The sequence below is a fragment of the Oncorhynchus keta genome, chromosome 18 (genome assembly GCF_023373465.1).
Source record: "Oncorhynchus keta strain PuntledgeMale-10-30-2019 chromosome 18, Oket_V2, whole genome shotgun sequence".
In the NCBI taxonomy this organism is placed as follows: Eukaryota; Metazoa; Chordata; class Actinopteri; order Salmoniformes; family Salmonidae; genus Oncorhynchus; species Oncorhynchus keta.
In genome coordinates this window covers 5,921,691-5,943,864 of record NC_068438.1, presented here as the reverse complement: position 1 = coordinate 5,943,864, position 22,174 = coordinate 5,921,691, and the positions used below count along the sequence as shown (strand labels likewise).

General features: G+C 42.2%; 1 protein-coding gene across 1 annotated transcript; it reads right to left on the bottom strand.

Annotated features, from left to right (window-relative positions):
- Nucleotides 1-2,529: 2,529 nt before the first annotated feature.
- LOC118397122 (putative lipid scramblase CLPTM1) lies at nt 2,530-21,809 on the bottom strand. Its single transcript, XM_035791602.2, has 15 exons — nt 21,649-21,809; nt 15,578-15,705; nt 14,296-14,416; nt 13,832-13,990; nt 13,637-13,754; nt 13,459-13,544; nt 13,235-13,355; nt 12,654-12,898; nt 12,384-12,477; nt 12,112-12,239; nt 11,879-11,941; nt 11,700-11,795; nt 11,459-11,594; nt 10,931-11,098; nt 2,530-3,501 (listed from the first exon to the last, which is right to left on the bottom strand). Exons 1-15 carry the CDS (start codon nt 21,691-21,693, stop codon nt 3,284-3,286), a joined length of 1,926 nt encoding a protein of 641 aa, XP_035647495.1. The 5' UTR covers nt 21,694-21,809; the 3' UTR covers nt 2,530-3,283.
- Between the last annotated feature and the right edge of the window lie 365 nt (nt 21,810-22,174).

The window sequence follows — 22,174 nt, the reverse complement described above, 5'->3', positions numbered from 1 at the left end:
TCAAAACATGGTTAAAACCATTTTAAGCTCATGGAGTCTGCATCCATAGCCGTCTCTGAATTTGAGTGGTTACATTTCTCCAGCCCCATCTCTCAGCTGTTTACCAAAGACAGTGGCCCTGCGTATTTATTGCCTGGAGATTAAAGGGGCAATGGTACTAGGTTAATGATGTTTGTATTTTCTATAAATAGAGTACCACATTTTGTGCCATAACACCTATAAAACCTGGCGGGCAAACAGGGAAATGGTTCCAATTGTTTTTCCACCATTCATTTTTCCCAGAGGATTTTAGGAACACTTAAAATAAGGGTTGTGTGGACTCCCGAGTGGCGCAGCGGTCTAAGGCACTGCATAGCAGTGGTTGAGGCATCACTACAGACCCAGGTTAGATCCCAGGCTGCGTCACAACCGTCCGTGACCGGGAGTCCCACAGGACGGTGCACAATTAGCCCAGAGTTGTCCGGGTTAGGCCTAGAGGTCGACCGATTATGATTTTTCAACACCGATACCGATTATTGGAGGACCCCCCCAAAAAAAGCCGATGCCAATTAATCGTCCGATTTTATACATAATTAACACTTATTTTAACACAAATAAAATCAATTTCGTCTCAAATAAATAATGAAACATGTTCAATTTCGTTTAAATAATGCAAACACACAGCGTTGGAAAATAAGGTAAAAGTGCAATATGTGCCATGTAAAAAAGTTTACGTTTAAGTTCCTTGCTCAGAACATGAGACCATATGAAAGCTGTTGGTTCCTTTTAACATGAGTCTTCAATATTCCCAGTTAAGACGTTTTAGGTTGTCATTATTATAGGAATTATGACGCGTCGACTATTTCTCTTTATACCATTTGAATTTCATATACCTTTGACAATAGTCAAGGATGTTCTTATTGTATTGGCAGCCTAATCTCGGGAGTTGATAGCCGCTATCAAATCATAGACTTAATTATAATATAAACACACAGAAATACAAGCCTTAAGTCATTAATATGGTCAAATACGGAAACTTAGCATTTTAGTATTTTATCGAACGGGTAGCAACTCTAAGTCTAAATATTGATGTTACATTGCACAACCTTCAATGTTATGTCATAATTATGTAAAATTCTGGCAAATTATTTATGGTATTCACACAGTTCGCAACGAGCCAGGCGGCCCAAACTGCTGCATATACCTCGACTCTGCTTGCACTGAACGCGAGAAGTGACAATTTCTCTACTTAATATTGCCTGCTAACATGCATGTAGAATGTATGCACACATGACTGTAAGTCGCTTTTGGCATATATTATTATTATATATTATTTATTTTAACTAAATATGCAGGTTTTAAAAATATATACTTCTGTTTATTGATTTTAAGGCATTGATGTTTATGGTTAGGTACATTTGTGCAACGATTGTGCTTTTCTTGCAAATGTGCTTCTGTTAAACTTCACCAAACGGGTGATGATTTAAGTAGGCTGTGATTCAATGATTAATTAACAGGCACCGCATTGATTATATGCAACGCAGGACAAGCTAGTTAACCTAGTAATATTATCAACCATGTATAGTTAACTAGTAATTATGTTAAGATTGTTTTTCATAATATAAGTTTAATGCTAGCTAGCAACTTACCTTGGCTCCTTGCAGCCACAGGTCCTTTTGACGCTGCACTCGCGTAACAGGTGGTCAGCCTGCCACGCAGTCTCCTCGTGGATTGCAATGTAATCGGCCATAATCGGTGTCCAAAAAGGCAGATTACCGATTGTTATGAAAACTTGAAATCGGCCCCTAATTAATCCACTATGCCTCTAATTATCGGTCGACCTCTAGTTTGGCGGGGTGTTTTTTTTTACTCGAGCGACTCCTTGTGGTGGGCCGGGCGCCTGCAGGCTGACTGGTCGTCAGTTGAACAGTGTTTCCTCCAACACATTGGTGCAGGTGTTAAGTGCGGTTTGGTGGGCCTTATTTCGGAGGACGCATGACTCGACCTTCGCCTCTACCGAGCCCGTTGGGGAGTTGCAGCGATGAGACAAGATCAAAATTGGGGCGAAAAAGGGCTTGATGTATAGCGTAGGCTTACCCTGGCATGACGTTTTGATAACCTTTAAAAAGCCTTGCCATGGATTGCGCATGTGTGCCATTCAAAAGGTAAAGGGGCAAGACAAAAGATATAAGTGCCTTTGAACGGGTTATGGTAGCAGGTGCCAGCCGCACCAGTTTGTGTCAAGAACTGCAGCGCTACTGGGTTTGTCGTGCTCAACAGTTTCCTGTGTGTATCAAGAATGGTCCACAACCCAAAGGACATCCAGCCAACTTGACAACTGCGGGATGCATTGGAGTCAGCATTGGCCAGCACCCCTGTTGAATGCTTTCGACACCTTGTAGTATCCATGCCCAGACTAATTGAGGCTATTCTGAGGGCGTTAATGTCTTAGGTGTCCTTAATGTTTTGTGGACTCAAGTGTGTGTCAAGGTGGTCCTGCTTGGAGTGTGAATGTTATAGAACAATTGAAAAATCATAAGTCCAGGCAAAAATAGTTAAATCTGCTATTACTAGACACTTTGACATCAGTATTATTAACATTACAACCCGAGATTCTGTCGTTTCAGAACATTCAAAATAAATTCAAGTGACTGAAAAACAGAAATCAAGCCATCATAATTAATATATTTCTATTAATACCTACAAGGCTGTTTCTTGTTGTTGTTCAAGTTCGGAACATCGACCATTTGTTTAAAATGGAGGGTAGACTGGCTTTCGCGGGTAGTGTTGGACAGGTTGTGCATCCTGGTTCCCTTCATGTCACACTTGGTTCTGGACCCTTCCAGATTCCTCCAGCACAACTCACCAATTTCCCCACCATGACACATTGCGTTCACACATGGAATGATTTTTTTTTTAAAGAAATCACAAGAAATCCACAGATGGCGCAAAGATCTGAAAATTCTGAGATATGTACTGCAACTATCCACCCTCAACTGGGCCTCCAACATTCACAACCTGGCCTCCAAATCATTACTGTTACCCAAAATATAAAGAATACAGTACATCACATTTGTTTTACTTCACTTGAACTAAAAAAAAAAATAGGAAGTCCACATTAATTACAATTCGCTGCAGATCCCCCCACACAAAGAGGGAGAGTTAGACTGAAATTTGTAGCGGTGTCCATGACAGAATACAATGACTTCTTTTCTCTGGCAAATGACATTTCACTCTGCCTGGTTTCCACAGGTCCTCTTCACCCCAGGAGCGAGGGCGAGAAAGGCGGATAAGTTGGTCGTGGTTAATCGTTCTTCTTCTCATCCTTTGCTTTTTCTGTTATGGCTGCGACCTCCCCAGTGGCTGCGACCTCCCCAGTGGCTGCGACCTCCCCCTGCGCTGTGCTGTCCTTGTTAGGATCCACTCCAGTGGGTTCCGCTCCGCTGGTGCCAAATTCGTTCATCCGGTTGGGATCCACCCTGTAGATCCAGCGCTGGTACAGGTAGACAAAGAATACTACGTCTGTGGGAGGGAAACAGAGTTATTACAGGGGAACTAGGGATGTAACGTTCACCAAAACCAACAGTTTGATACATATCGCTGTTTCGGGGGTCACGGTTCGGTTTCAGTACAGCAGGAAAATGAAACGCTAACAATTACTGTAGTAACAATTGTTTTGGTATTCCTGATTCCATGTATGATCATGAGTCATATAAAGCCTGAAGAGAGCACCATCACGAGTACCAACATGTTGCATTTTTATAAAGTAAAACAATTACTCAACACTAAAATAAAGTGCAATATGCATGTGATGTCAATATGTAAAACATGGCTTGGACATTGCGCACTGAGTGTACAAAACATTAAGGACACCATCCTAATACTGAGTTGCACCCCACCTTTTGCCCTCAGAACAGCCTTAATTCGTCGGGACATGAACTCTACAAGGTGTCGAAAGCGTTCCACAGAGATGCTGGCCCATGTTGACACCAATGCTTCACACAGTGTGTGTCAAGTTGGCTGGATATCCTTTGGGTGGTAGACATTTCTTGATACACACAGGAAACTGTTGAGCACGACAAACCCAGTAGCGCTGCAGTTCTTGACACCGCTACCATAACCTGTTCAAAAGACACTTCAATCTGTATCTTGCCCACCCCTCCTCTGAATGGCACAGCTACACAATCCATGTGTCAAGGCTTGAAAATCTTTCTTTAACCTGGTCTCCTCCCCTTCATGTAAACCAGGGATGGGCCCGCAGACCATTTTGTAGACCAAATGGACCAACTCAGTCGAGGTCTCAACTTACTGTTTAGAGTTAGAATAATAGATTACAAACGGTGAAATTTGAAAATGTGGTTGTGCATCAGAAGTTCGTCTAGCGGCCAGCTAACTAAACTTGTAGTAAGCATGGTCGAATTACTGACCGGGTGAGGCCCACTGTCCATCAGTTAGCATATTAAAACCTGCAAACATTTGCCTCCACCCTATGGCAAAATGTGTAGAATTGCAGGAAACTAGCTGTAAAACTCCCATTTTCTTTCTCTCCGCCGCATGGCAAAATGACTAGAATAGCATGTGTAGAATTGCAGGAAATTAACTTAAAAACGTAATTTCTCTCTTCTCGCTGTCACGCATCATACCGGCTGTATTTCTGTATTTAAAAAAAAAAGTTATATATCTTAAACGTGATTGCTAACATGCAAAACAAATGTGGGACTATGTCAACAATATACTAATGAAACAAATACCAATAGATGTTTTTGGGGTGAAATGTTTCTAAGTAGCTCTCTGTAGGTTTGGAGGTCCATCTGTAGCAGGGATGGGCAACTCCAGTCCTCTGGGCCACACTTTTGCCCCAGCTAACACACCTGACTCCAATAATCAACTAATCATGATCTTCAGTTTAGAATGGAATTAGTTTAATCAGCTGTGATAGAGATGGTGTGACACCAGTCCTCGAGGACCTGTAGTAAGCGCAATACATGGTGCATTGGCAAACTCATTGACAACCTCAGCTTTAGTGGGTTAACTGCCTTATTCAGGGGCAGAACGACAGATTTTTACCGTGTCAGCTCGGGGATTCGATCTAGCAACCTTTCGGTTACTAGTCCAACGTTCTAACCACTAGGCTACCTGCCGCCCAATCGAATGAATTACTTTAGGCTTGGCCTATTTAGTAGGCTATTTTTCAGCATAAAGCTGAGTGACTCACCCATTTTTAGCTTTGGATCAAAATAAATAAGTACAGACATTCTTTCTGATAGTCTTTAATAAATAAATGTTTTGACTAAGTGAATCTGCTCATGTATATGTTAAATAATTTGATATTGTGGTTACAATAAAGAATGCAAACAAAATAAATCCTATTCATAATTAATTATCGGATTCGTGTTAGGAGCTGTAATGTGGAACAACCCGCCAACTGACAGAAATATTCACACCTCCGTTAATTTACAAGGGACAGTCTAACAGCTCGGCTAGGTGTGAAAAATCCCAATTTGTGCCAGTTTAGACAACAGATAGATTCTGCGGTCAGTCAGAGTTGAGTCATATTGTAAAGTGTACCCTAATGGCCAAACTTGCAATGTATTCGAGGCTTAGTTGTGCTAAATGCGGATGACACATTTCAGTTGTACAACTGACTAGGTATCCCCCTTTCCTTTAAGTCCTCTAAAGTTTTACATTTAACTTAATATCACAGAACTGAATTACCCTAAAGAAAAATGTATCAACCCCTAAAAAATGTCAATATATTATAATCCGCAAAATTCAAACTAAAGACTGGGTATGCTAAAGATGATCAGAAATAATTTATTTAACCCTGCTTTTATAGTATAACTTGTTTTGAACGAAAGCCCCAAACAAGTGAATCACTCGGCCCTGTGCTGAAAAATATGCTGAAACAACCTTCAGTGCGCCATTGAATTGTCAACTTTCCCTATATGTTGATATGTGCATAGTGGTCGAAAATTGATGATACAGGAAACACTTAATTACACTGAATACAAATATAAACCTCAAAATGTATAGTAATTTGTCCCATGTTTCACGAGTTTAAATAAAAGATCCATGAAATGTTCCATACGTACAAAAAGCTTATTTATCAAAAATGTTGGACTAGTGTGTTTACATCCGTATTAGTGAGCATTTCTCCTTGGTCAAGATAATCCATCCACCTTACAGGTGTGGCATATCAAGAAGCTGATTAAACAGTATGACCATTACACAGGTGCACCTTGTGCTGGGGACAAAAGGCCACTAACAATGAAGTTGTCACACCACAAGTTGAGGGAGTGTGCAATTGGCATGCTGACTGCAGGAATGTCCTTCAGACCTGTTGGTCCCAAGCACAAAGCGAGGTCCATACAGAAATGCTTTGTCGAGAGCGGTGTGGAATAACTTGACTGGCCTGCACAGAGCCCTGACCTCAACTCCATCAAACACCTTTGGGATTAATTGGAAAGCCGACTGCAAGCTAGGCCTAATCGCCCAACATCAGTTGCCCGACCTCACTAATGCTCATGGCTGAATGGAAGCAAGAACCCGCAGCAATGTTCCAATATCTAGTGGAAAGCCTTCCCAGAAGAGTGGAGGCTGTTATAGCAGCAAGGGGGGGGGACCAACACAATATTAATACCCATGATTTTGGAATGAGATGTTTGACGAGCAGCTGTCCAAATACTTGGTCATGTAGTGTAAATCAACAGGAATAAGACATATGCTGCTTTTGTTGCCCGTTTGAGTGTTTAATAGCCTACTGATTGCGTAAGCACCAAGCCTCAAATAACTGCAAAACGGTCAGCTAAAGCAATTTCACAAATGTGTTTTTAATCTTTGCTATGCTGTAATAAAGGCTTTTTTTGTAAGACGACTCTCTGGTATTACTTATTTATATAGTGTTGTGTACACTGTTCCAAAACAGGCAGAAATATAATGTAAGCCAACATGTCGTTAGTCACAATCTGCAAGCAGCTCTCACTCCTCTACTCTCCTTTTTCCCCACACCTCATTGTTATTATTACAATTATTATGATCATCACTATAATAAGTAATGTCATTATCATTAGTAAGCTTAGTATAGTATCATTGTATAACCACCGTTGAGCTGTAGGCCTAAGAGTAAATCCCGTTTAGTTTTAATACCGTAACTTGTTATGCGTGAAGCCTTTCCAGTCACATGAGTTCCACCTCGTTGTCAACACCTCATAAGCAGCCCTAACATATTAAACATGAATTATATACTAATGGTTGTATATCAATTTCACCTACTGTAGATGAAAAAAGCTTGCCAAGTTTTCCAATTGTTTTTACTGGTTCCACTTCTGTATTTCATCACTAGGTGGAGACATTGAGCACCAATCTGTATGGTCTACCACACATCTCTCGTGAGCACCACCAGCTGAAGAGAGTTATCCCTAATTGTCTTCCCCATGGCCTAGATCCCCCAATCCCAAATCTGGGCCTCGGAGCCAGTTCCACTGCATTTTTTCATTGTTCCCCTCTAAATCAGGGACTGATCTTGAACCTGGAACACCAGGTGTGTGCAATTAAATAATTATCAGGTAGAACAGAAAACCAGCAGGCTCCGAACCTCGTAGGGTAAGAGTTGAGCACCCCTGCCCTATATAAACTTGTCCATTCACTTTGTGATTATCCACTGAAGGCAGAAACGTCAATGTTTTTAAACTTGCTTAATAAAACAATTTCTCATGGTCAGTGAGTGTTGTGCCTTTTCCTTTCCAATGCGGTTTACACGTTTCTAGGTTACACCTCGGGCTCACGTTGGTTAAGCAACCTCTACTTTTTCCCGTATAATTATCAACCCATAAATAATCTACACCTACATGCAAAATTCTCTCGACAATGATTTTACATCAGGCCTAATTGACATATGCCTAAAATACCACTAGGCTAATAATCACATTTTGCTTTTGATTATTTAAATCAACCTACGTTATTTCAAGTTATCCATTTGTAGCGCATAAAAAAATTGATTTAGAGAGTTGTTGAAAAGGAGTTAGGAGTGTGTTGATATGAACGGTAATATGATCAAAATTCCTCTCAACAGGCATAATACTGTACGATTCAGTGCAATGCCTATCAACATATCAGAATAGGTTAAATAAAGGTTCTGCATGCCAACATATAAAGGCAAGAATTAGGAGTAGGCAAAGTGATCGTGTCAAGTGTAAATCATTCGGCAGCCTAAACTATTATTGGGATACAAAAGAAGCCATCCAACCTTGATGGGCCATCAGCAGGATAATAGACTTGCTGAGTTGAGTTCTATTTTTAGGGACTAAAAATGTATGTATGTATAGCCAGGCCTGGAATTTCATGATTTTAGGGTCATGGCCATTCGGCCTTCAATAGCTGCCAGGGCACCAAGGCCCTCTGCAAGGGCACCAAAGCCATTAACCAAAATAGCTGAATGTGGTTGGCTGATTGCTCACCAGCTGTACGAGTCCCATAAAGCTGCCAGAAGGGCAGCACACAGAGAAAGGGACTGGGGGAAGAAAGGTGACTTCCGTATCGTTGGAGACGGTGCCTGAGGTAAAAGGAGGGAGTTCAGTTTTTGTGCCCGACAGGATACAGCAAGACCCGGAGCCCAGAAGACGGTATCCTGGAAAGGGTCTCATGGGGGAGACCTATCCTTTTCTTTTGATTTATTATTTAAATAAACACCCTTGAAACCGAGCTAATCTTACTCTGTCCGTGTCTGATCTGTGTAAACGTCTTGACCAAACCCCTTGGTCTGCCACAATAGGCTAAACGGCAGTCATGTTTGACAAATATAATGTAGGAACATTATTGTCGAATGGCTTGATTCTGTCGACATACTTGAGTCACCTTTTGTTCTGATAGAGAAAGGCTAGTGCCTGTTGCACACTGCAACACCCACCGTGCCACCGTTCCACAGGTGCATGTTCATTAATGTTTATGGTTCATTGAACAAGCATGGGAAACAGTGTTTAAACCCTTTACAATGAAGATATTAGGATTTTTACAAATGATCTTTGAAAGACAGGGTCCTGAAAAGGGACGTTTATTTTTTTGCTGAGTTTAGTATGTAGTATATTAGTATGGGTATTCGAACACAGCTTGAGACTATTTAACCATAAACGTAATTGTTTAAAACACAGTCGTTTGTCATTTTATGAGACATGTCTTGCCACGTTCTGACCATAGGAATGTTAAGGGGATTCTTTTATAAACACTTCTTCATATGCAATTGAAGTCAGTATTTATTTCTCTCATGTTCTCAACTTTCTTTTGTTGTCTAGCAGCCTAAGACAAGTGTTCTAATATTAAACAACCCATGTTTGTTGATGAGTCTTTGTGTCTTCCCTATTTCTGAAGGATATTTTCATCCCTGTCATATTTGCGGTGCACTTCTGAGAAGGGTGTTTTCCCGCCAATTGCATTTTGGAACATTTGTGCTTATAGCCTACGGCAGTTTGCGCATTGCTGGACTTCTGTGAAGAAATAGTTTATCAACATTTTTAGCAAACATTGGGATCTGTTGCATCAGCCTCGTTGCTTGTAAATGTTTAAAAATAATAATGCATGTACAGTGGTTGTATTCATTTGGGATCTATTGCGTCCCACAACTGTCCCAGTGTATGTTTGGAATATTTCTCTCACACAGAAAGGGCAAGCTGATCAATAGAGGTCAACATTTCTACTATAGATTGACATACGCTAGAGTTTTTTTGCTGTTCGTTAGGCCTACTCATCCTGTTGGCTGACGAAAAGTACATGCGGACAGAGCTAACATTTTCAATATGAGCCTCCAAATTAAATAAGGACGCGATCCGATGAATCCGTCTGTCTTGTGGCCTCACTGAACGCTTCGATGCCTGTGAGGACACTGATCACGTGATGGGCATTGGCTAATAAGAATTAAGATACTTGGTGATTGGTAGCAGGGAATTCATTAACTTAAATTCAGACCATTTGAAAACACAACAAATACAATAATAGTACAGCCCAGATTAAAAACAGTCACATTCCACCGTGATTGCAATTGCTTTAGCCAACATGTTGCAGTTCATTTATTGTTTAATTATTCTAGGCTCCTTTTTCACTTATTTTTATAAATAAAATGCTTGAACGAAATTATCAGACCAAAAGATAACAGTTCACCTAACAAGACTGAAGTTTGAAATGTCTAACTCAATATCAGACCTGATTTTCCATAATTAAAATGCCTCAACCCCCTACATAATGTAAATGTATTATAATCCACATAATAATCAAAGCCACCTTATAATAGGGCATGATGTACAGTATATACTGTATATCCAAGAGTAAGTAGTATACAGTATTTGTTCATCAGCATCTATGTGTTTTCGTTAATAAAGACGCCCTCTGGTGGTTCAAATGAGCATTAATGGCCAACACTGCGACTCACTGACACGTGTCCCAGCATACCGCTCACTATAATGCAACTTCTTAAATGATGAACCACTGTAGTCGTTTTAACATAACAGCCCAAATTATTATTTTTTCAGCGCCGGTGTACTCAAGAGGCATACAACGCCGAGTATGCATAGCCTACAGCCAATGACGTGAATGTCGAATGAAGGCAGCCCCCCCTGCACCTCTCTGATTCAGAGGGGTTGGGTTAAATGCTGTACACTCATTTCAGTTGAATGCAGTGAGTTGTACAACTGACTAAGTATCCCCCTTTCCCTACAGGCTTAGTGTTTTGATTTTGTACATCATTTTTAAATCCATTATTTTGGGCCCACGGTGCGGCCCGAACAGCAGTCCCCATACCAAACGGTTCGGTAGGAATATGTGTACCGTTAAAACACTAGTTTATTAGGGAACTAGTTTATTTTTATTTTTATATATCAACGGGATAGTCATTGTTAAGAACCCGAATAGGCTGTACTAAGTGTATGAAATATGTGTGTTTGGAGGGCAGTAAGTAATAACGCACCGTCTCTGAGACATCCTATCCTGTACATCATGGGCATCTTGATGACAAAGGCGAACAGGTCGTCGATGAAGGTGTTCAGTGCCTTGTAGGTGAGCATCCTCCATGGGAGGTGGGCCACAGACTTCATCTTATAGTTGATGAACAGCTGGGGCGTCATCGTGATGAAACCTGAGCCAATCACAAAGCAGACACGACAACACGTCATTGAGGGTAGAATATCTCTCAGAATGTCAATTAATAAAAAAAAGTCATTTAGGAGAGAATGACAAGGACAGACTATCAATAAAGCTAGACTGGCTGCTAGGACAGACTGTCAATAAGGATTAGACTATGTAAATGAGGATTAAGACGGCATAGACTGCCACTTGTCCTGGACTGCACAAGAGATATTTAGCGATGTGATCATCACAGCATAGAAAACGAGAGGAAAGGATGATTTTCCAAGACCAGGGTGGAGCTCAGTCCCATTACAGATAAAAATCAGGCAAAATATATCACGCTTCTGAACAATGACCACCAGTGACTCACCAAAGGTTAACAAGAAGCCATAGAGCATGCCCAGTACGAATGAGTACCAGCCTTTGTGCTCTTGGTACAACACACTGTAGACGGCATAGCATCCAAACAGAGGGTAGAGCAGCCATGACAGGTATTTGAAGGCCATCTGCGCAGAGGCAAGAGGACAGGACAAAAACCATCAGTACAAGATTGTCCATGCGAGCGGTAAATGAAGAGAGAATGGTGGTGCCGCGTTGACGCGTTTCCTTACGTCGTCGAAGACTTTGGTGGAGGACTGCACGTACGTTGACTTGTCTTTTATTGATAAGCGTGGGAGGATCCCGAACAATTTGTTCTCTCTGTCCAACTGGGGAGGAGACACATCCGGATGAGCAAACAGGGATTCATTTGTGCAACCAAACGCATTGAAATACCCGTCGTCCATCTCACCTTGACGTCCATGACCTTGGTGATCTTCCAGAAGTCGATGAGCAGGCCGATGAACACGCTGACCTGGATGTTATGGGACACGAGATGGGGATTAGTAAAGGGACCACTCCGCTATAGTACAATGGTCATGAATGACATGCGTACAGAGCCTGCCGTGATGAGTGACATTACAAAGGGTCTGGTGACAAGTCTTTATTTAATCCTTTTTGAGAATAAATGAAAAACCCACTGACCTGCACCACGAAGTTGGTCTCATTGTCCAGGATGTAGAGCAGCACCACCAGGGACTGGAACACCCCAAAGATGATGGAGCGCACAGAGAGACCCTCCATAGACTGCCTGCTGTTCCAGAACTGGATGTCTGACACACACACACACACACACACACACACACACACACACGAGTATAGAAACAACATTCTACCACACCGTAGAACACATATAATCCAAAAGTGGTCTTCTAATAGGCAGTTAAGCTGTGGGAACAGAGGCACGGCGAGCTCACCATTCTTAAATGCCAGGAACTCGAAGATGCTGTGTACGATGGAGACCACGATGGTCACGCCCAGGAGGTACGGATTGGTTTCCAGCAGGGCCACCTACAGAGACAACACAGTTCCTTAGCAACTGTTACCAGGGAAACAACATGGAGTCTAGACTCCGGGACCAGTCTGATTCTAAGATGTGCTACATTGGAGGATCAAAAGCAAAACCGAGATCTATATCTCCTTCTCTATTTACACCCTGCCCCGGCCTATGACCTCTAACCCCTGACCTTGACAGAGTCCTGGTCCTCGTCAGACTGCTCGTAGGTGTCCTCTGGCAGGAAGTTCCATGGTGAGCGGGCGTTCTGGGCAGCGTAGAGCTGCCAGCGCCACAGGGACAGTGGGCAGTAGGACAGGCGCAGAGGCAGCGACTGCAGGCTCTCATTGATGGGGTAGTAGTCTTTCTGCAGGTTCCAGTAGTCGTTGAAGTAGACGATAGGATAGTAGTCACCGCTCACCGCGTCAAACTTCACATCTGTAGGGTTGGGAAGGGTAAAAATAATGGGTTGAGAAAATGAGACAGCCAGAATAGAGCAGTAACTAAAAGGTGGTCCTTCTGTAGCTCAGTTGGTAGAGCATGGCGCTTGTAACGCCAGGGTAGTGGGTTCAATCCCCGGGACCACCCATACGTAGAATGTATGCACACATGACTGTAAGTCGCTTTGGATAAAAGCGTCTGCTAAATGGCATATATTATATTATTATTATATTATAGTTAGATTTTTGTAAAGAAGCAGTAGATCTCAACTCTCCTAGTACATGCTCTGGTATAACCCACTGAGAAGCGTGAGAATAGGTGGGTAGAGCTTACGTTGGTCCAGTGGAGGGGGGACCGAGCCCTTGACCCAGGCTGTATGGTCGTCCACCATGTTGATGGTGAGGTTGGGGTGCCAGTGGGAGATGATCTCCACTGGGCCGTGGCTCTCCGCTCGCTGGGGGATAGGAAAGAGGAATGGCAGTCAGTCAATACTGTGTGGACTGGGTCTACGGACTGAAAAGGAATGAGGTCTATGAATCATGGTAAACACATCTGACCTTGATCATCTCCGGGTCGGTCTCGGTCTCCCCCGTCAGCAGGTTCTTAGTCTTCACGAACTTCCTGCGTTTGAACTTGTTCAGCACTGAAAGAGTCAAAGAGGAGTCAAACCACTTACACACTAGTTTGAAAAGGTAATTCATGCACCAGAGTAGGCGGTGTGTGTCCGTCACTTACTTCGCGTGGCATGGACTGTTGCTAGCCGACGATACTGGCTCTTGCGTTTGGGGTCTGGGTGGAATCCGGTCTTTGTGAAATACACGTGGATGTAGAGGGAACCATTCATTTGCACCTTCTGTAGCACATAGGATCAGAGAGAGAGATTAGAAAATCCTACTATTACCTCTCCCTCCCCAGTCTCCCCCCCTTCACCTCTTGGATGTCCAGGTCCAGTGATTGCTCATAGCAGCCATCCCCCTCGTCTCCAGTGTTCCAGTCTCCGTAGACCAGGTCTCTATGGAACCAGAACAGGGACTGTGTGTCGTTGAAGTCAGAGAAGACCTCATCCTGGGAGATGTACACATACAGGTCCTGAGGACAGAAGGAAAAACAGGTTAACATTTATTTCCTTCATGTTCTCCTATTGATTTGCCCATATGGTACTACTTTGGGTGGTTGTTTGCTGTGGCACAGCTTCTTTGTCCGGCAGTGTGCACTAAATTACTGAGCGCAAGTCAACAAGCGAGCCAGGACCAAGCTCGTCAACGGACACCAGCTGTTCACCCAGAGAACCTACAATGAGCAGCAGGCACAGACCAAAGGTCAACCAGGAAGTCAATAGTCACATGACCTGGGGTTAATTGCTTATGCAGAACGGTGCGAAAAGGTTGGCGTACCATGAGGCTTTCCTTGGGGAAAAGGTTTCGGCTGGGTAAATGCGGTGCCCCTGCTGGGGTACTTGGGTCTGGTGTAGAGGACCTGCGGAACCAGCTGCTGATGGCCCAGATGACGAAGATCCTGCAGAGGACGAGGACAAGGGAAGAGAAGGTCAGCTTTGTCTAATTGAAACCAATTCAACATTTTGAAAAATCCCTTTACACTACACATTTTACTAAGTGGGTTGCTTGGGACCATAGAAACATAATTATACTTCTATGATTGAGACCACTCAACTGACATCACCCCATTGAAGTTTAAACTTAAACCAGTTAAGGTAAGGGTTAATGTTCGGGTAGTACCAACGATCCCACTTAGCATCTACCGTAAATAAGTGTGTGTGTCTGAAACAAAAAGGTTGAGATAAAGACAAGCGGTTGTTTATATATATATATATATATTTAGCATTAGACGTTGGAAAGGATTGAACCTTGTTGCCTAATCTGATGGTCTCGTTTCCCATCGAGCTACCACTGTCAGGCTCACAACAACGGGGGGTTCTTCCAAGTTTGACATCTTGTTTTGAGCTTCAAGTAATCAGCTGACTGAAATACTCTAGGGGAATGTGTTGCAACAGTATGACACTCTCACACCGTACTGCTTCTATGATAAGAGCCAACTCTCCTGGTACTCATTAATGCACCTTCATGTCGTTCTAACCCCTCGCTGGCCCCAGCACTCTGTTTCTGGTCTCCACTCATGAGAAGACCAGCAGAGTATAGTGATTCCAATAGGTTGAGAACATGTATCATCATCTAGCAAACACTGAAAGTTAAACAAAATCACACCTTTAAGACACCTCCGAGATTAATTTAATTAAATGCTGCTGGTGTGCATGACATGAATGAAGGTCTTTAGTCATTGTATCAACAACCAAGGTTGCCTCCCTATCACTTTAAACCCTGTGTCTTGAAGTGTGAACTGGTTTCTCTCTAATGAGTGCAATGTGTCTCTGGCAACAATCCCCTGATATGACACCACAATACAAAGCCTGCATTTGAATCTATTAGGCACTGTAAATTAATTGACTGCGGGAGCTGTAATGGGACTGAGCTCCACCCTGATTCTAACAGACCTAAACTAGCAGACCACTCTAGGTGAATGGCATGGCCCCCAGGCCCCCAAGGATTGCCTTACCATCAACCCTACTACTTAAAAACACATTCCACATACAAGTAAACAGGGGCTGTCTATTGTCTATTCATATCAGTGTGTGTGTGTGTACACACATCTCTGACCCACCTGAAGAGGACTCCTTTTATGACCGACCATGCATTGGGTGGTGGAGCCGGCTGTTGCGGTGCAGGGTCCCCAGTAGCAGTCTGTACAGCCTGGCCATCCACGGCTGCAACAGCTCCATTGCTGCTCACCTACACACACACACACACACACACACACACACACACACACACACACACACACACACACACAGGGAATCCTAAAAATAGGTTTCCTTCCACTAGCTAATTATAGACTAAAAAGATACAGGTTTTTTCCATCAAACTGGCTTGTTACGGATGAAAAGCTGTGCCTGATGACATAGCATAGTGCAAATAAACAGCAGATTTTCAGCATAAGTTTCCATGTACTGCATAAAAAAACAGAAGTTCAATGGGATTCCATAGCATTTCCATTGGTTGTCACAAAAACTGTTGCTATCAATAGTAAACTTGCCCAATCTTGTCTTGGTGGATGCCCTCTAGACAACAGTTTACTGATAAAGGAGAGTGTAGCTTGCAAAAAAATGTTTATTTTATTTTTAAACACATCATCCATTTCACTAGCTCGGTGACAGATTTTCATGCGAATATTCTAAACTTTGCCTAAACAAAATATGTACATTTTCCCACCAGAGACGTTTCTATCAAACGGACTAGTTTTGGATAAAAGTCTGTGCATGATGACATGGTGCACATGACGACTTTTGCTGTTCAATTCCCATGTACGTTTTCAACTCTAAATGTTGTGTTATATAGAATGTGCCCAATCTGGTATTGCGTGTATAGCCTACATAATAAGATTATTATGGACAAAAGAGCCAGTTTTCAAAATATCAAAACGGCAGCCAAGCATCAACAGAATAAGACGCTCAATATTTATTGAAAAGGAGCATCAAGCTTGTCACCTTGCACTTTCACCACCCTGTGAAGTCATCAATTGATTTAATCTGTAGCTGAATAAAATGCATGGTTTTCCGAGTCGTAGTGGGACGACCACATATCATCGTGTGAGTCACGCGATGATATCAAAATTTACTTGGATATCCACCTCCATTTATTGCATAAAACATTTTACCGACACAAAAAGATCCCACAATGTTGAACGAACAAATTGCCTTAAGAAATTGTCTGTTGTAGGGATTAGAGGTCGACCAATTATGATTTTTCAATGCCGATACCGATTATTGGAGGACCAAAAAAAGCCGATGCTAATTAATCGGACAATTTCAATTTTTTATTTGTAATAATGACAATTACAACAATACCGAATGAACACTTATTTTAACTTAATATCACATCAATAAAATAAATTTAGCCTCAAATAAATAATGAAACATGTTCAATTTGGTTTAAATAATGCAAAAACAAAATGTTGGAGAAGAAAGTAAAAGTGCAATATGTGCCTGTATGAAAGCTAACGTTTAAGTTCCTTGCTCAGAACATGAGAACATATAAAGGCTGGTGGTTCCTTTTAACACGAGCCTTCAATATTCCCAGGTAAGAAGTTTTAGGTTGTAGTTATTATAGGAATTCTAGGACTATTTCTCTCTGTACGATTTGTATTTCATATACCTTTGCCTATTGGATGTTCTTATAGGCACTTTAGTATTGCCAGTATAACAGTATAGCTTCTGTCCCTCTCCTCGTCCCTACCTGGGATCAAACCAGGAACACATCGACAACAGCCACCCTCGAAGCATCGTTACCCATCGCTCCACAAAAGCCGCGGCCCTTGCAGAGCAAGGGGAACAACCACTCCAAGTCTCAGAGCGAGTGACGTTTGAAACGCTATTAGCGCACACCCCGCTAACTAGCTAGCCATTTCACATCAGTTACACCAGCATAATCTCGGGAGTTGATAGGCTTGATGTCATAAACAGCGCAATGCTTGAAGCCGAGCGAAGAGCTGCTGGCAAAACGCACTAAATTGCTGTTTGAATGAATGCTTGTATGCTGGTGCCTACCATTGCTCAGTCAGACTGCTCTATCAAATAGACTTAATTATAACATAATATAATAATATGGTCGAATCCGGAAACTATCATCTCGAAAACAAAACATGTATTCTTTCGGGAGGCATCCATAAGTCTAATTATTCCTGTACCCTCGCAAGGCAGCCGGCCCAGAAATCCCTAGCCGTGTCCTCAGAGCATGCGCAGACCAGCTGGCTGGACATATTCAATCTCTCCCTATCCCGGTCTGCTGTCCCCACATACGTCAAAATGTCCCCCATTGCTTTCTTGGGTACAGGAACAAAGGTAACTTAACCAAATGACAATCGACTAGTCGCACCCACTTCTGTCATCATGAAGTGCTTTGAGAGACTAGTCGAGGATCATATCACCTCTCCCTTACCTGCCACCCTAGATCCACTTCAATTTGCTTATCGCCCCAATAGATCTACAGATGATGCAATCGCCATCGCACTGCCCTATTCCATCTGGTCAAGAGGAATACCTATGTAAGAATATTGTTAATTGACTATAGCTCAGCCTTCAACACCATAGTACCCTCCAAGCTCATCACTAAGCTTGGGGCCATGGGTCTGAACCCCGCACTGTGCAACTGGGTCCTGAACTTAGAAAGTTAGGAAACATCACCTCCACTTCGCTGATCCTCAACACAGGGGCCCCACAAGGGTGTGTTCAGCTCCCTCCTGTAACCCCTGTTCACCCATGACTGCGTGGCCACACACGCCTCCAACTCAATCATCAAGTTTGCAGACGACACAACATCTCCATGGAGATGTGGGCCCAGGAATATAACATCTCATCCAACGTCAACAAAACAAAGGAGCTGATCATGGACTTAAGGAAACAGCAGAGGAAGCACCCCCCTATCCACATCGACTGGACCACAGTGGAGAAGGTGGAAAGCTTCAAGTTCCTCGGCGCACACTTCACTGACAAACTGAAATGGTCCATCCAGACAGACAGACTGTGCAACAGCTCCAAAATTTGGCTTAACAACTAAAACCCTCAATCATTTACAGATGCACAATTGAGAGCATCCTGTCGTGGTGTATCACCGCCTGGTATGGCAACTACACCGAAGGCCAAAAAGATCATCAAGGACAACAACCACCCGAGCCACTGCCTGTTCACCTCACTATCATCCAGAAGGCGAGGTCATTACTGGTGCATCAAAGCTGGGACCCAGAGACTGAAAAACAACTTTTATCTTCAGGCCATCAGACTTAAATAGCCATCACTAGCCAGCTACCATCTGGTTACTCAACCCTGCACATTAGAAGCTGCTGCCCTATATACATAGACTTGAAATCACCGGCCACTTGAATAACTGGAACAAGTCACTTTAATAAATGTTTACAAATTTTGCATTACACATCTCATATGTATATACTGCATTCTATTCTACTGTATTTTAGTCTATGCCGCTCCGATATTGCCCATCCAAATATTGCTATATTCTTAACTCCATTCCTTTAAATGTGTGTATATTATGAAAATGTTAGATATTACTGCACTGTTGGAGCTAGCAACACAAGCATTACACTACACCCGCAACACCACCTGCTAAACATGTGCATGTGACCAATAAAATTAGATTTGATGAAAATCTCCATTAGAAACTTAGAAAGAGGGGGAATCTAATAGCAACAACTAGGATGAGTTTCTAACAGGACTAGGATTGTGCCTTTGGCTTCTGGACAACGAAAGAAAGTTGATATGAAAACCAATTGAACAGGGGGGCCATTTTCATTAATGGCATGAGGATGTCTTTATAAAATAATTGCCCCCACATTTCTATGAATGGATTTTCACAAGGCTACTTTGAAGCAAGGCAAGACATGACTCAAAGTAAAACATTGAGGTTTCAAAGAAATATACAGCGGTACGCTCTTTTAGTTGTTATTTGTTGAGCAATTACTGTGCTTACCAAAGCACATTTCACTTCAGCACGGGCTTTTTGAGGAGCTATTCTCCTGCACTGTGTGTGACAGGTGATCGGCTACTCCGCTTGGCAAACTAGCCTCCGTATGCTGTGCATGTGTGATAAAAAAAGATGCATGACAAAATTGAAAATAAACACACACCAATTTAATTCCACTCAATTATGCAAATGCACCTACAGACCGATAAGCATTACTGGACAAATGTATTTTCGGCTGCTAACCAATTAATGGTTAACATCCCTAGTCTGTCGGCATTCATAAAATTGTACCAAAACTTCCGGTTTCCATTACAGCTGTCATGATTTTACTCACATAAAACTGTAGATGGAAATGTGGTTAGACAACAAAAAATTTGCCTATGTCTGGAGTATTTTGTTCTGTCGACAGTAGAACATTTTAACCAAAAATGTGCAGTTTCCATGATCACTATAAGAAAAGATCAATGGGGCGGCAGGGTAGCCTAGTGGTTAGAGCGTTGGACTAGTAACCGAAAGGTTGCAAGTTTGAATCCCAGAGCTGAGAAGGTATAAATCTGTCGTTCTGCCCCTGAACAGGCAGTTAACCCACTGTTCCTAGGCCGTCATTGAAAATAAGAATTTGTTCTTGACTGACTTGCCTAGTAAAATAAAGGTAAAAAAATTTGATTTACCAGCAAAACATGTTTTTCTACCTAAGACCAACAATGTCAGGTGTAAATTAGTACTAATTTTTCCTCTGCCTAACTACCTGCCAAAATTGTCACACAGGTAAATGTAACTCAAATTTGCAAAAGGAACCCATGGAGCTTGGACAGTTAGCTAACAACTAACCAGCAGATCCGACCTCTTGCTTACAGCTGAACTTGGGTCAGACATGCTTCCTGTGTAGTTTAGCCGGCGTCTCAGGGATAAGATAGCCAGGGATAGCCACAGCAGCCATTATGGAAAGGCAACTCCGTTGAACAAGAGCTGATTGTCTGAAACTGCAATTCCAAAATGGCTAATGTGGCTTCTGCTACCTACCGTAAGGATGAAAAGTGCAGTTTTCCAAAAACAGCCCCAGTAAATCTGGGACACTCAAATGAATATATGTTAAGGAAACAATTCAAAGGGTGGTTGGGCGGGGTGGATGGATGGGCATATAATAATAATGTCTAGCAAGTTGTCATCATAGACAGACAGCTTGACCCTACCCCCAGGCGACGTTAGCCGCCTAGCCAGATTTCATGACATACTGTAAATCGAGCAAATTCTTAACATATTATGCGAAATGGGTGAAAGACAAACACAAATTATACGTACCATACATGGTAACATATCATACTAAATGGAGCGTATCGGATTTACATACAGAATAATACTAAACGCTTTGAGACCAGTTTAGGAAAAATATTTGTCGTTCAATCTTCTCGGTGTATAATGGGATAATTCAACACATTTCTCATCCCTGGATTGTGGTACAGTGGGTTTTCAACCCATACTTTGCGCGAGCTCCGCTGTCTCTTAATCTACACAGGTGGCCTTGTCTGACCCAAGTGAAGTTGTAAATAAACTGGTCGGATATGCTTGTTAGTTAATAACAAGATGTAACATCCATAACTAGTTAACTACAGCAAATCTAGAAAGCACATCGATATATTCTCAGTGACGGGCGGTGATTCGTTTCGCTCCCAGTCAATCAATAATGATAGGCAGCAGACTAGTCTAGTCAGTCAAGGAATAACGTTAGTCCATTGAAGAAAGCCGTTTGGCAAATTAATCTGCTAACGTGAGATAGTTACATACGCCGACCAAATAGCATTGTCAGTCTAGCTAGCCACTTGTAGCTAACTAGTTAGCCAGCTAATAATACCTAGCTAACGTTAACTAATTTAAAGCCGGCTAACTCAATAATATACTGTCATGACGTGTATCTGTTTCCCCAAGTACTGACCTCATTATTTTATTTAGAAATAGGTTTGTCAACAGTTCTGTTAGTTTATCAGAAAATAACAGCTACCTTGCAAGGTGCAGTAATAAACGCATCGTGAAAGGCAGGGGGTCGTTTTTAAACCGACCGGCATTGACAACGTCAGAGGCTCGTGTGAAATCACAATTCAATAACAATATCTACAGTGCCACTCACTCCTCTCGAGTTAACCATATGCCGCTATTAGTAGTCACAAATTGAAGACAGTCATACAATTTCATTCATTTTACCTCGCCGTTGGTTTGCGGAGAAGCTTCGGTCTCCTGCGACGCCATCTTTGCTGTCTCTGTCGCACACTGGCAATGAAATCGCAGTCCTCGCGTGAGTTCAGATTGGTACGTCAACGTTTGCAAAGAAGCAAGTCATCCCCTGTTGGTCTAAACTAAACAATAGAGACCGCGGCGTGTTATATCTGCCACATTCTCTTTACTGTATGCTGTGCTTACTGTATTTGTGCCTATTGTAACAGTGATCTTATACTTTAGTACTTTAAAGTATGTTTTACTTAATACTGTAACGACGTTTTTTGGAGTATCTGTACCTTACCGTTTATATTTTTAGCCAACGTTTACATTTACTTCGACATTCCTAAAAATGTTTTACACGATACATTTTCCTGACAACCAAAAGTACAGGAAAATGGTCCAATTCACGGACTCACTAAACACAAATGTAAATGGTGTGTGTCCCTGGCTTCCATAAATAAAAACAAGAACATGTTGCCATTGTTTTTGAAATGATTTATAATTTTACTTA